The following is a 15,931-nucleotide window of genomic DNA, read 5'->3' on the forward strand; positions in this document are numbered from 1 at the left end:
TGCCACCTGAGTATTTCTTTGTCCCCAGAGGGCTTACAGTTCAAGGGGTCAATGTAATGAAGTGTGGTAGGCTTAGCATACAGTTTGGCTTCTACGCACAACTTTGTGGGCACCTTCTGTTCAAATGAGTTCTTCACATGAGCTAACAGTGCATAGTTCATTTAAGTTGCATGGAGGCATTAAACCCAAATGCTAAGAAGTGTGCAAAAGACCCAGAGGCCGATGCTCAAAAGTTGATGTTAACATCCGCGTATGTGTGTAGCCACCGCTGAACTTACCGTGGAACAGCGATCAGTGCTCAAAATCGCATGCAAATGAAATACATGGAAAGTTGACATGCAGGTCAGTAGAGAAAGCGTTTAGCATATGTGCAGTATAGTCTTGTGGTAAGCATCGGTGGTCTGCGCATCCCCAAGTCAAAAAAAGAAGAAAGGCAGCAACTGTGTCATAGGCACTCATGGAGGATTGTTTCATAGTTTATTGTTCCACAATATCTTTTTACACTATTGTTACATGCGGAACACACATACATAATACAGGCACATGACACATTTCACATAATACATGGCACACTCCCCACACACGTGCAGATACTATTAAAAAATGCTTGCAGGCTGCTTCACCAAGAAGTCGCCCTCATACAATGACACCTTCAGACCTGCTGAAAAATTTTCAACGTTATAGGTAAGCACTCCTTTTTGTGCATTGCTTGGAAGCGTCGGTGCATCACACAGAATGCTCATTTTAATACAAATGAGCTCATTTAAATACATTGCCATAGTGTTTTCAGTCACCTCTTCAAGCAGTGCCGAGACCCTTTGTGCATTAGGCACACAATAACGTATTCACTGGCTAAAACCAGTCTAAATGAAATGTTGCAAGCCCGGTTTGTTTGAGTTTCAGGGCCCCAGAGGCTACGTGCAAGTTTTATTATTATTTTTTAAATGCTGGAGGAAGAGTAAAGGATTAGCTTGTTCCCCAGTGGTCAGCATTTCATACCTGTTTCTTCTCTTTACTGTGAACATAAAGGACCCACAATTTTTTTCTGGCTGTGTTGAAGGGGGAGGATAAATGATGAAGAGCTGGGATAAAAGTATGCAGAAAGAAAACAGCGAGGTGCAGAACTGCTGACATTATAGCACAGTACAGTGCTATTTCTCTACGGAACGATATCGATGTTTATGTGTGAAATAGCATTCCTGCACATGTGTATAATGGATGTGCACTAAAAACCCTGTGCCAGCTACAGTTTTCTCAGAATCAACAATATTTATCACAGACTAGCATTCCAGCACATGTGTATGGAACTCCAAGTGCCGATTCAATGCTTTTTTTGCACACAGAACATAGTTGCTGCAAGGATGGACTCGTGTGTGCATGCTTCTGGCATGCTCTCCCAGGTTAGAATACATTTTTTACGTGCACCTTATTTTCATACTATTCGTTTACCACATTGGAGAGCAAGATTTTATTTTTTCCTTTACACTTTGCAAAAGAAGCCATGCTCTGAGCTTTAGTGTACAGCTGTCACACAAATTTCCTTTATACATGAGGCAATGGAAGGTTAATCCCCTCATACTATGTGGCGTTCACAGATAGATGCATAATTGGGCATTCAGGTCATTTACATGCAGACACTAATTAGCTTAATTGGCACTTATTGTTTATTGTAAAAACTCTTACAGCCCACATATTTCATACATTCTATGCGGATAACAAACTTTACATACATAATATTCAGCAATATACAAAAACATAAACATATAGAAAATATAACAGACATAATCAATAAAATAGCATCTCATCAAATTAAAACACTTGTAATATCTGTTTCTGATCTGAATCACAGGACATCAATTAAAGTGCAAGACCAAAAGCTTGCTGAAATTAAGTAGTCTTCAACATCTTCTTAAACTGAGAAATAGATTGCAAAGAATGCACTTGATAAGGCAACTCATGCTAAATTTTTGGTGCAGCTACATAAAAAATCGTAGCTCTGTTTTCTTCAAGTTAAATGGATCAAAAAGAAGGAACATCATATAACAAAGCATTTGATGATCGCAAGGTCCATACGGGTTGATGGCAGATACAAAGTTGCTGCACTGACATAACTATCAATGATCTTAAGAAGCACTAATTGGTACTAATTAGGAGTTATGCATATGTAATCCCCTGTTAGGTTAGGGATTATTGAGAGAGTAAGTCCCTGTGGAGAGACACTGGGGGTGGGGGGGGGGGGGGGTGACTGGGAGGTCCCTGGGTGGGAGGAAGCCCAGCCCAAGGGAATAGTTTTGAAATAAAATGCAGAGAAATAGTGCCCTGGGACTGGAGAGTGACAGGGGGAGGAGATTGGAAAGAGATAAAGGTGATAGTTTGCCCTTTAGGGGGATGGGGGGGGGGGGTCTTTGGTTGCCTGATGGTCCCCTGCCTCTGACCTGGAGGAGTAAAAGGGAATCCCAAATAGGAGAAGTAAAACCATTGGCTGTAAAGAGAAGTTGTGGCTCAGCAAAGCGACAACAGTGAAGGAGGAGAGCTGAGAAAATGAAAGGAACAAAACCTTTGGGACACTATCCTCTGGGATAGGCATGGACAGGAGTCTGAAAAAATGTACATAGTCCTGCTGAAAACTACCTGTAAATATATTAAAGCAAGGAGAATACAGGAGTTCTCCTGCAGAACACCAGAATGATCACGATTTCAAAAGATTGACATTCAATGTTGGAGAGTTGAAATGGATTGATGTTCCTGCTGTTGCAGAGTTGAAGAATAAACAGTTTTGAGTTTGCATGAGCTGCCGACTCTAGTGTGTTCATTGGACTTCAGAGAATATGTGTCTACCAAGCCTGCCAATGTTACAGTCAGTCATAGGCGGTCGGTGGCCCAACTGTTTGGGGAGGCTAAAGGGGGCGGGGTTGGGGGTGGAGCTTAAATCCATAATTGTCTGATAATACACAGAAAAAATAAATAAAAATAAGTCACAATTAATACCTTTTATTAAATTTAGATATTAGATATGTATCATATGTCAAAGAATAAAGTGGTTGCTCAAAGCATATACTAACCACAATCGCTCAACTGCAAAACACTATGCACAACTTTGTGCAAAAACACACTCAGAACTTTACTGTACCATAAATATTACACTGGGCAGAACCTAATACACCAATATACCACCAATACGGAAAATGCAGACCGTCAACAATATGAAACAAGGGATCATAATATCATGATACGTGTAGAGCCACAAAACACCCTAATTCATGTTTAATGTGGGATAAAATGCCATAAATAAGTAAATAAATATAAACTTTTAACGTTGTGCACCTGATTCTCAAAGTGGACATATTCCAAACACTATAATGAAAATAAAATGATTTTTTCTACCTTTGTTGTCTGGTGACTTTGTTTTTCTGATCATGCTGGCCCAGTATCCGATTCTGCTGCTATCTGTCCTCTTAACTCCGTTTCCAGGGCTTCCTTTCCATTTATTTCTTTCCTTTCCTCCTTTCTTCTTCATTTCTGGTCCTCAGCTTCTGCCTATTTTCTTCCTCCATGTGCAGTTTTTCTCTCTTCCTTTTCCCTCGTCTCATCTCCTTCCTCACTCTTCCCTCCCCTCCATCCACCCATGTCCAGCAACCCTCCTCTCCTCTCCCCTCCATCCACCCATGTCCACCAACTCTCCTCTCCCCTGGACTCCCCTCCATCCACCATGTCCAGCAACCCTCCTCTCCCATCCATCCACCCATGTCCATCAACCCTCCTCTCCCCTCCCCTCCATCCACCCATGTCCAGCAACCCTCCTCTCCCCTGCCCTCCCACCATCCTCCCATGTCCAGCAACCCTCCTCTCCCCCCTGCCCTCCCCTCCATCCAGCAGCCCATGTAAACCATCTCCCTTCTGCCAGCCATTTCCTGCCTTCTTCCAGCCCCCTCCCCACCGCGGAGCCATGCGAGAGAAGGCTGTAGCCTGCTGCTGCTTGCAATGCCGGTGCCGCCCGCTCGAGAAAAATTACACTATTTTAAGGTAGGGCGAGGGCAGGACGGGAACGAGGGCTATCAGGCAGACATCAGATGACTGACAACGGCGACGGGGGGAGCGGGGGTCGGGGGATCGGTGGGGCTGGAAGAAGGCAGGAAATGGCAGCTGAGGGCAGATGGGGAAGTCTGCAGCTCGCGGGGTGGGGGCAGCGGTTGGGCTGGGGAGGCAGGCTTAACCTCCCCAAGCCTCTTATACCGGGCGCCTATGCAGTCAGTCTTATTCCCTACAGTTTTATTTGGCGTTTGCACTTTTTTTGGGTTTCCTGGGGGAGAAGCGGGTAATCCCAGTCACTAACGCTTCTTTCCCCAGGTGGAGGCACCGAGCGCCAAGCAAGTAAGGGACCGATGGAGACTGCCCTCAGGAGGCTCCAACTGGGTCAGACCCCGAATCCAGGAGCGCCCTGGTCAGGCATGTTACATATTCATCTGACCTCTGCCCCTATTCTATAAACAGCATGCCTAATTTCTGTAGCATGCAACTCCAAAGGGGGTGTGGCCAAGGGAGGGGCATGAGTGAGTCAGGGGCATGCCCAGCATTTAGGCACAGTTTTATAGAATACTTGTATTTACACACCTAAATGTCAGTAGTTTGGCATTTGCATTTAAGGATGGCATAAATGCGCTGCTTAAAGTTAGACACAAAAATGCAGACTCAAGCTAGTATTCTATAAAGACAGTTCTGCACAGAGCTGCTGTTGTAGAATTTGCACTTGGCACCCTGTATCCTGGTGCCTAACTTTAGGCCCTTTACTGAATCTACCCTTAAGTGACTTACTCAGAGGGGCCTAATCAAAAGGGGCGCCCAAGTTTTCCTGAGGACATCCTCACAGGACGTCCCGGTGAAGGGGCGGGGAAACCCGTATTATCGAGACAAGATTAGCGTCCATCTTTCGTTTCGATAATACGGTCAGGGATGTCCAAATCGCAAAATTTAGGTCGACCTTCTAGATGGTCGTCCTTGATTTTCGGCGATAATGGAAACCGAGGATGCCCATCTCAGAAACGACCAAATCCAAGCCCTTTGGTCGTGTGAGGAGCCAGCATTCGTAGTGCACTGGTCCCCCTGACATGCCAGGACACCAACCAGGCACCCTAGGTGGCACTGCAGTGGACTTCATAAATTGCTCCCAGGTGCATAACTCCCTTACCTTGTGTGCTGAGCCCCCCCCCCCCAAAACCCACTCCCCATAACTGTACACCACTACCATAGCCCTTATGGGTGAAAGGGGGCATCTAGATGTGGGTACAGTGGGTTTCTGGTAGGTTTTCAAGGGCTCACATTTACCACCACAAGTGTAACAGGTAGGGGGGGATGGGCCTGGGTCTGCCTGCCTGACATGCATTGCACCCACTAAAACTGCTCCAGGGACCTGTTCCATGCTGTCATGGAGCTGGGTATGATATTTGAGGCTGGCATAGAGGCTGGAAAAAATTTTTTTTTTAATTTTTGGAGGGTGGGAGGGGGTTATTGACCACTGGGGGAGTAAGGGGAGGTCACCCCTGATTCCCTCCGGTGGTCATCTGGTCATTTAGGGAATATTTTTGTGGCTTGGTTGTAAGAAAAAAAGGACCAGGTAAAGTCGTCCAAGTGTTCGTCAGGGACGCCCTTCTTTTTTCCATTATCGGTCGAGGACGCCCATGTGTTTGGCATGCCCCAGTCCCACCTTGCTACGCCTCCGACACACCCCATGAACTTTGGTCGTCCCCGTGATGGAAAGCAGTTGAGGACGCCCAAAATCAGCTTTCAATTATGCCGATTTGGGCGACCCTGTGAGAGGGACGCCCATCTTGAGATTTGTGTCGAAAGATGGGCGCCCTTCTCTTTCGAAAATAAGCCTGTCAGTGTCACAAGGAACATCAGTGGGATTTGAACTGTGGCTTCCTTGATTTTCAGCCCACTGCTCTTCCTTTTGCTGTTACAGGCAGTTGAAGTGCTGAGATTCTTATAGGAGGTTCTTCCTCCTGTTGGGGCAGACCTAGGGATTATTGTCAATGTTGCATTTTGTCATGTTGGTTTTAAGAACATCATTGAAGCGCCTTATTTGCCTTCCTCTTGAGTGTTTTGCTTGAGTGAATTGGGAAAATAAAACTTGCTTTGGAAATCTAGAGGGAGGCATCTGGGCAGCATGGCTAGCCAGGCAAAACTGATGTCTGAGAATCAGAATCACACTATTCCTGGTGTGTATGCCATCAGCTGTATCTGGTAGTAATTTTTCAGGCAACGTTGCTTTGCTGGTATGTTTCCGGTGTCTGTTATATGTTGGCCACATGTCATTTGCATACAGTAGGGTAGGGATCATAACTGTTAGATAACGCATAAGCTTAGTTCAGAATCTGATATCATGATTATTGAGTTACTTGAGTTACTGAAGCAACTGAAGGCTGCACTTGCATGGATTTCTTTGTTAGTGTCAGCCTCTTGTTCAGTGTCATGTCGTGCATCTGAATTGCTAGAACTGGAGATGACTCATTGAGAGCATGTTGATGGAGGACTTTAGTCATCAGAGTGATAAATGTTAGTCTCTTTTTATTGTATCTCTTGGTAAAAATATCAGTGTTTGCCTGAAAATGTGCTTCCGAGTGAACACACAGCATTGTCAGCAGACTGGAACTCTGTGGCTTAAGTCAGTGTGGCTTTGGTTTTGCATTAGGATTGGTTGAAGTTAAACAGCTTACTCTCCACTTGTTCATTTAGCTCCACTCTGACCAGAAGCTTCTCAGTATCATGATAAAAAATATTGAGAAAGCTGTTGCGGTGATCATGAAGTTTTGCTCAGATGTGTAGTTGGGAGGCAAAAGGTAAGGAAGCCATATTGGCAGTGGGGGTGGGGTGGGCAGGGACTAATTTAGCATTAACACCTGCAATATTTGGAGGGGGGGGGGAACATCACATAGGAGCCAGCTCTGTAGGTGCTTCAGCATCCCCAATATTGAGAAAATTCCTTGTATATGTTGAGGGAGGGGTTATTTCGACTGGGCTTAGCACCCCCAATAATTTTGAAAAGTTGTCTCCCATGCTCCAAACGATGCCTATGGTGTTGCTTGACTTTTGTATCAGTCTCAAAGGGGCGTGTCAGTCACCTTGTGCATGTTGTCTTACAGTAGATAAAAAATGGTGACAAACTGTTGGGGATGCATACTTCAGAAGGCTCTTTCAGTATGCTTCTCATCCAACAGAGTCATAGTAATGTAGTAGATGGTGAAGATAAAGACCAGTTAGACAACTTAGTCTGCCAAATTGTCTTTATCTCTTGTTTGCTATCATGTTGGCTAACTAAGCACATCAGTTCCCATACTTAAACCAACATCAGCTTTCCCACCATGTCTTTTAGCCAGCCTTTCAACTCCTTTCCCAGCATTGTCTTCTATATCTATCCAGGCTTTAGTGAGGTCATAGGCAGCCATGGATAAACTGGATGAACAGTCCCACCTGTGGTGCAAACTGGATCCAGATTCACCCAACAGGGTTGATCCAGTCCTGGGTTTAATCTGTTGCATGCAGGGGCTTGTAGTTCTGATTTCCCCACTGCATTCTCTAAGAAAAGCAAGCCTACAAGTCTGTGCATGCAGTGGGGTAAGCCCAGGACTGGATCAACCCTGTCAGATGAATCTGGACTTAGTTGGCAACCTTACCTGTGGGTGATGTCATGTGGCTCAGTCAAACACAGTGAAGGTGACAACAAAAATGAAGCTTGACAATGTTCAAATTGTGCAGAAAATTTATTTAAAAAAAACATCTAAAGACTCGACATGAGTCGTGTTTTGGCCACAATGGCCTGCCTCAGGAGTCTTCAATCGGATGTTCTCTAAACACTCTAGCTTTCAAATGCAGCAACACATAACAATGCACTTTTTACAGCTAATAATGTCTCTTGACTAAACTCGATTACTTACTTGTGTCAAGTCTTTGCATGTTTAAATAAATTTTTTGCACAATTTGAACTAGAGAGTTGCACGGGGTCAGAAATCTTACCCATTCCCACCCATCCCCACTAGAATCTTACCCATCCCCGCAAAAATGTAACCTATCCCAACCCATCCCCACAAGAATTTAACCCATCCCCACACCCATCCCCGTAAGAATTTAATGGTACATAAAAGAAAATTCCGGTCAGCTCCCTCAGTCTCTGTCTGGATTTGAGCTACAGCACTCTAGGCAAGGAAGGAATGGAAGCTGAAACTTGGAACACTCTGGTGTGCACATCTAAGATTAGTCTCTGATTTACTGGCACTGTGTGCTGAGAGGTCACCACATGCACTTGCCAGTAGGTCAGGTGACATCCAATGCTCATGCCTGTGTCAGAGCTGAGGTCTGCGCATCAGCCCAGGAGCAAAGAGGATTAATTGTAACATAGTAAGTGACAGCAAATAAAGATCTGAATGGTCCATCCAGTCTGCCCAATAGTCACACTCATTATCAATTTATGATTAAATCAACGAGTGTGATATTATATACTTGATTATAGTCTTTCGTGTTTCTGGAACATAGACCATAGAAGTCTATCTGGCCCTATCATTATGTTCCAACTGCTGGAGCTGCCGTTGAAGCCCACTCCAGTCTACTCATCTTCTCATTTGTGGGACACAGACTGTAAAAATCTGTCCAGCACTGTCCTTAAGTTCCAGCCACTGAAGTTGCTGTCTAAGCCCTTTCCAGCCCATGCTAAACCAGATTGCCATGTATTAGATACAGACCATACAAGTCTGCCCGGTATCAGCCCTAGTTCATCACAGCCAGAGTCGCCATCTAAGCATCACTTGACACATCCACACACATACAGCCATGAAGCACACATTAGCGCCTGTTTTCTGCACCTTTAAATATAAGCTTTTCAATTTTTTCTAATTAGAGATCTTCTGTATTCATCCCACGCCTTTTTGAATTCCGTCATCATTTGTGTCTCTACCACCTCCTTAATGGAAGACTTTCCACATTTGTGATGTCAAAGCAAGGAAGAAGAGGAGGAGGAGGAGACAGCACTCAAAGAACTTGGTACTTGGTAGATGAGAGGCTGGTGCAGGTGCAGTTTACACTTCCATGGGAACCCCGCAGAACTGCTTCCATCCCCACGTGAACCCCGCAGAAACTGCCTCCATCCCCGTGTGAACCCTGCAGAACTGCTTCCATCCCCACGGGAACCCCACAGAAATGCTTCTGTCCCTGAGGGAATCCTGCGGGTTCCGCGGGATTCTCGTGAACCCTGTTCCCATGCAACTCTCTAAGTTGAACATTGTGTAGCTTCATTTTTGTTGTCATCTTCGCTGTGTTGGACTGAGCTGGGTGATTGCGAGGGATTTTGTTCTTCTGTTTTCTTTGTTGATGTCATGTGGCACCATGTATGAAGATTGTCTTAGGCTCTGGCTTGGAAAACCAAGAAGGCTTTTTGCACATGGCCAAAGAGCACTGCTAAAGACTGGTGTCCTACTCATAGACACCAACATTTCAAGATGACTAGGGGTGCTAATCAAAATACAAATTACTCCTTGGACACAGAGAAGGAGCTTGCTCAATATTGGGAGTGCTCAGTACCAGTGGCGTAGCCAGGTTGAGGACACAGGGGAGCAGAGAGTGGACTGCTGATGGTGCTGGCACATATTTTAAATGTGACCGATTGCATAAAAAACAGGTGCCAGCGCTGTCGGAAGTCCATTTGGGGGCGTGGCTGCTCCCCTGGTGACCCACCTAGCTAAATCTCTGTTCAGCACCCACTAATATCCACAGAGGTGGCTCCTATGGCCCTGCCAGTCCCTCTTTTTTTTTTTTTTTTACCACAACAAAGTGAGATGTGTGTCTCCAGCTCATAGCTGTTTGATCTCCATAAGCCTCCCTCCATCATAGGGATTTTTAAAATCATAATTGTGCCCCAGCTTCTTTCCTATAACAAAAAAAAAAAAAAAATCAGTCTGCTAAGATTCTTTGCTTTCATCTGACAGAGGCTATTTTTCCAGTAATAGCTGATAAAAAAAATACCATAGGGTTCAAGAGATGTACTCCCCGCAGGGTTAAAATATTTATTACAGACCTGCATGCTGAACGTATCCCTTGTCTTGGAATAAAATGCATTATCCCTAAATGTACATTTTGTTCAGATTTGTCCCTCAGGTAGTGTAGGGTGAGGTTCCAGGTGAAAGACAGGGGCCTGGATCCAGACTCTGTGGATTGTGCAGGAAAATGGGGCCTGTAGCAGAGGCAAGTGTGTTGAAGATTTGTCTGAGCTCTTCCTACCGCTGCAGTAGAATGCTACGGCCAGCAGGGGGTGAGTAAGTGCAGAAGTGGAATCTGTTAGGCTGGCAAAGAGCAGTCTGACAGTTCCTCCTGCTGTATGGGTGCTCTGGAGCCACAGTGGTATGTCAATAACAGAGAGCCACCAGACAGTGGCATACTGATGGGGGGGTGGTCTGGAGGGGGCCAAGGCTCCCATGCCAACCTGAGGTGCTGGAGGTCAAAAACCAAAAACATGGGGTCTTTCTGTTGTGTTGTGTATATGTGTTGGGGTGGGGGGGGGCAAATATAAACACTGGTTCCTGTGCAGTGCAGACCCATGTTATGCCACTACCACCACAGCAAGCATGACAGTTACTGTGAACCCAAGAAGCTGGATTGCAAGTGTGAGAGAAGCAAATGGCAGGGAGCAGGGAGAAAGCTCCTACTGCTGCTTTGTCATCTGGTGTTAAGGGAATGGGGGGGCTAGAGGGCAGATCCGTAAGGTCTGGCCACCATAACACTGAAGGAGTGACCAGAAAGTGGGCCAGGAGAGGAAACAAAGGCTAGAGCTAGATAGATCCTTGGGTTTCCTCCTCCAGCTGGACCGCTGGCGTCCCCTATCCAAAAAAAAAAAAAAAAAAATCAAGTGATGAAAACAGGGGCCACACTTTGGGGTTCACTACTGGCTTGGGATCCTTAGGCTGAAGATCACTCTTCTTCACAGAAAACAGTTAAGTGCCATTCCCTCCACAGTTCCCCCATGTCAGAAGGATAAATAGATCTACATTGGAAAGAACTCCAGAGGCCTCCACATCTCTGCATGCTTCCCCTCTCTTATTTGACTACCAAATTACAAATTACTAAAAACTAAAGGGGGGGGGGGCTGTTAATGAAAGATTTAAATTTAGGATGATAATCGTATGGGAAACATGGGTCACATTCAAAAGAAGTTAATGGGTTGGTTAACATTCCCAATTCACTGTTGAAGACTAGGGCCGGATTTAGAGTGGCCCCGCCGCCGTTACCCAGTTCCAGGAGGGAGATTTTAAGCTTCTCATGGATTTCCAACAACATTATTCCAATCCCTTATGGGATCTGTAGCACTGATCTAAATGGGTAGAATCAGGGACTACAAATGCAAGCTATAAAGCAGGACAGGCCAAATCGACTCCATCCTGGAACTAAGTAACTTTACAGCTCTGTGCTTCTTATCAAGGAAGATTTAAAGCACTGCTAAGGGTTAAACATTCTTTCAATGTTACCCTCATTTAACACTATTTTAGTTTAGAAATCAAAGTGCAAGTGACATAGGCTTGGCTGGCAAGAGATATTAGGACATCAGGTGTTCCAGATCACCAAGACCGGGTCAGGGAGTCCTAGTTTACCCATATCCCATTTGTGGGATTTGCAATTCTCTTGGGATGCTCTAGAGCTATAAGGGGACCTAAACCAAGATCCCTCATCCTGTCTTCTGTGATCTGGTGCTGGAATGTATCCCCCAAATTCTGCATAGGTCTCACAAAGATACGTGCACAAAGTAATTGGGCTAAACTGGTGATGCCAATAATTGACACTAATTACTGATTATGAGCATATCTGCTCTCCATCCCAATTTTATAACTTGTGCACCTAATTCATCTCAGGAGCAACTCCAAAGGGGGAGTGGCCAAAGGAGGGGCATAGGTAGGTCATGGGTATTCTGGAGTTATAGAATACTTTCCATTTCTACACCTAACTGGCAATAGTTAAGCGCCAGCATCTACACCAACCTTTGGCAGAATAAAAGTTAGGCACAAAAATTACTTTAAAAAGCTAGTATTCTGCTGGGGAACTGCCTTTACAGAATTCACGGTAAGCACACATCACCAGGAACCTAACTTTTAGGCGATGCTCAGATCTCCCGTGGTAAAGCCAACAGTGCATAACCCATACTGCCAGAATAGTACAGAAAATTAACTTGCCAATGCTCAAAGGAAATAGCATTTAAATTATATGTACGCTGTAAAAGTGAAAGCAAGGGAAGGGAATGTGCTTAGTGCATATGCAGAAGAGTTTCGCGATAAGCTAGCTTTTGTGCACATACGCCAGGCAAAACCAAAAATGAAGCACACATTAGCACCTGTTTTCTGCACCTTTAAATATAATCTTTTCAAAACGTTTTTTTACTTGAAAGACATATTTAAGTGCAGGAAACAGGTGCCAATATGCGCTTTCACTTTCGAGTTTGCTCTGATTCGCACACATTTGTCTCTACCAGCGCTTAGGGGCTTGCACGGGCTTCCTTCTACGTCCAAATTATATAAAAATTGGCAGACTTTAAAGAAAGAAGCATGAGAAATTCTCGCTTCAAATACTCCAACGCCTGCTCCGAGCTGGTGTTAAGTTTTCAGCAATAAGGGCGGCTTTGTTTTGTATGCTGGTAGCGCTACACAAATGTCATTAGTAGTATTAGTATGCTGTTCTCTGAGCATTGGAAGGGAATAGGAAATGACCTCATTAACATCCATTTGTCTACATTTGCATGCTATTTGCGCAAATCTTTGGCACGCACACTGTCTCCTGCGCTAGAGGCCTCTGAGCATTCTGTGCTCGCTGTGCTAACGCCGGCACTAGTCCAGCGCTAATCGCCTCTAGCGCTGGCGTTAATATTTTGTGCAGCGGCCCATTTGGGTGCCATATACTGAATCTAACCCCCATATGATTATGTTTTGTGCAGATGTAACTACTTCTGCATTTGTTGGAGGCAATGTATGTGCTCTTCTTGTATCCATTTGGCCCTACGGTTGGTTAACCTGAGCAAGAGTTGAGAGCTGCAGGAGGAACCCTGAGGTTACTTCTGCAAAGGTGCAGCCAGAGAGGAAGTTCTGGCAGGTGCCAGCGAGCAAACTCGAAACAGCTGTGGGAACAGAGAGCGACTGAGGGGTGGAGGACGAGAAATCCTTCTCTGCTCCCTGCCTATTAAGGAGGGACAGAGGAAGGTCAGAGGATTGGATCCTCGGTGAGTACACGTAGGGGAGAAATTAGCATTATTTTGAATGTCCCCTTTTGGCTTCTCAGGTATCTTGTTTCATTGTTTTTCTGTAGCTTTCCAGCCTGGCGTCCGTGATCACATTGTGTTGTTTGCTGTCCCCTCCCGTGGACAGTTTATTTTTGCTTGTCCTTCAGGATGTGCAGAATCGCTGTTTCTTGCCTGTTTTGATCCCGCTTCTCAGTAATTATGGTATACTTGTTTCTGATGGGGGGTTTTTTTTTCATGCCCTGCTTCCTCTCTTTCTTTTCAGCAGTGATGTTAACATAGCAGTATTTCCCCATCAGTGGACAGTTTCAGGAGTTGCTCCATACTAATAACCCCTGTCTCTAGTAATCGTCCAGAGACCCGGAACTGCCCCTGAACCTCAACCTTGTGAGTTCTCAGATGGCGTCTGCCCTTCTCTGCTGCTTATGCTACTCCCAAGGACAGCCCCACACAGGTGCTCTTGTATTAAAATATCCCACTATGTGTGAAGATTACACATGCAGGCAATACTGTTTTGGGATGCTGTCCAGTTGACAGATTAAAAACCAAAAATTAATTGCCTGAAAGTAAGGCTGCAGGTTAATAATGTCTGTGGGCAATCTGTATTGTTTTTGTATTATTCAGTGCTAGAGCTTAATGAGGTTTTTCTGTCCAGATGCATTTTCAAGTGTGTGTGTGTGTGTGTGTATATATATATAATTTTAGGGCTGATTGAGGGTTAGGCAGTATGCTCAAAAGAAATTGGAGATATCTTTACTAGCAGGGAGGGTGAGCAGTTGTCAAATAGTCTGTATAGGCCCTGAAGGGTGCTACTGGAGTGATAATGATTGTTGTTTGGGGGGGGGGGGGGCAAGATTGAAATGATGCATAATACCCTTGCATCAGCCCTGGTACAAAATAAGTACCTGAATATACGTAAAATGCTTTGAATGTAGTTGCAAAAACCTCAGAAAGGCGGTATATCAAGTCCCATTTCCCTTTCCTTGATATAAGAAACAAATATCTTATGTTTTCCCTTTGAGGGGGTTTTACACTTCCCACTCTTATATTTGTTTTCTGCTGTATACGAGTTTGACCCTTCTTGGTAGGGGTTGTGGGGTGACTTCTTTTTGTTCTGGGCCCAAATTGTTAAAAGAATATTGTCATTCCTTTGTTAATTTGTAAAAACTTTTTTTTTAATTATTAAAAAAAAACAAAAACCCAAAACAGTTGTAGCAAAGTATTAGAGAACTGTTTCTTGAGGCAGAGTGACATGTCCCTCCTGAGCATGGAACAGTCATTTTAGTTGTGACTTCATGGCTGATTCATCTGATAAGGGACATCCTGAGCTTTTTTGTTCATTGTCACACTGCAGGTGCCGGATATCTAAAAAACAAACCCAAAAACCTGGGCTGCTGAATCAGTACATTGAGGATCAGAGCTGAGGGAGTTGCAGGAAAGCTGTACTGGCTATGTTTCAAAGTGCTGATTAACACACCTGAACATTTTATCAGTAGAGACTTTAAGCTCTCCAACCCTTTCCTGTCTGTTCTTTCCTTCCAATTTAAAGTTTCTTTGAAATACAGTCACAGGAAGGAATTAAATTAACTGCTGGTGGGGGAATGCCTAGAACACAGGAACTGCTAAAGGGAAAAAAAGCACAGAACTGTTTTCAAGGTCTAAGCATTGCTGATTTTGGGGGCCGCTGCAGTAAAGTGTGCTAGACTTAGTGAGTGCCCTATGTAGAAAGGAGTTTTGCACACGAGCCGTGTACAAAGCCTTGTGTAGACATTGGCAAAGCTCATTTAAAACCATGGTTATAAAGCTATGAGCATGGGATTTGAAACATTTTTCACCCTCCTCAGCGTAAGTAAAGAACCTGATATACCAGCAAGGGTGAGTCCTAGACCTCTAGGCCTGATCTGATGAGCGATCATAGGCCTAACATTGACCACCTGGTGAGTGTTAAGGACCCACTTCATGTGACCTCTTTTGAAGGTGTTGCTAGCTTGGGTCCCCCTCCCCCTCCCCCTCCCAAACTGTGACAAGACCAAAACAGCAGCATGCCAGGGTGGGAGGGTTGAGAAACAGGACACTACCAAGGAGCAGGAAAAATCCTGCTCCCCAGAGGCTGCACTCCTTAAATACCTCCCTTGTGTCCCACCCCAGCTGCTTGGGGGAAGCAACCCAATTGAGCAAATCTTCCCACCAAGCAGCATTTTTCAAATTGTGCACATTTGGAAGGCTCAAGCCTGCACAGACTTGGTTCCTTCCAATTCCCATATTCTTTAGACCCAAAGCCACTCCCCCAAACCAGCCTTGGCTAGCAACCTCACCTGAAGCCTGCCATGGCTCACTCCCCTGTTAAGGCTGGGCGATGTATAAGCCATTTGCCCTTAATAACTTCTGTGTAGTTGCAGAAGGCTGAGTCTAGTACTAGAGCTACAGTGCAACATCTGAGGAGGAGTACAAGGTTAATTAGCTCTACAGAAGTGTCGGTGAGGAATTCATGGTTATTTTTCTCCTTTACTATCAGCATAAGGACACTTTTTTTGGCCTCCATGAGGAGCATGTATAGAGACCCTTAGGTTCTGCTCCCTTAAGACCCCAGAAACAGGGAGGGCAGTGGCAGCAGCAGGGGAAGGGAAAAGGAAAAGGAGGGAGAAAACATGCTGCGCTCTTGCTGTTCTGCCT

General features: G+C 44.9%; 1 protein-coding gene across 10 annotated transcripts in view; it reads left to right on the forward strand.

The window, feature by feature from the left end:
- Window positions 1–15,931, forward strand: part of HSD3B7 (hydroxy-delta-5-steroid dehydrogenase, 3 beta- and steroid delta-isomerase 7) — a 266,144-nt gene that overhangs the window by 55,046 nt on the left and 195,167 nt on the right. For 2 of the 10 annotated variants that reach the window (XM_030210370.1, XM_030210375.1), the window contains exon 1: window positions 13,149–13,240. The exons of 4 other annotated variants lie outside the window; for them this stretch is intronic. Coding sequence is in view for 2 of the 6 variants with exons in the window: in XM_030210377.1 (XP_030066237.1) it covers window positions 13,658–13,712 (55 nt within the window). In the remaining 4 variants the exon portion in view is untranslated. Of the gene's footprint in view, window positions 1–13,148; window positions 13,241–13,390; window positions 13,463–13,496; window positions 13,713–15,931 lie in introns of those variants that run through there. 4 more of the 10 variants (XM_030210373.1, XM_030210377.1, XM_030210364.1 and 1 more) reach the window with 4 other exon arrangements.

This window comes from Microcaecilia unicolor, chromosome 7, assembly GCF_901765095.1.
Source record: "Microcaecilia unicolor chromosome 7, aMicUni1.1, whole genome shotgun sequence".
Lineage (NCBI taxonomy): Eukaryota > Metazoa > Chordata > Amphibia > Gymnophiona > Siphonopidae > Microcaecilia > Microcaecilia unicolor.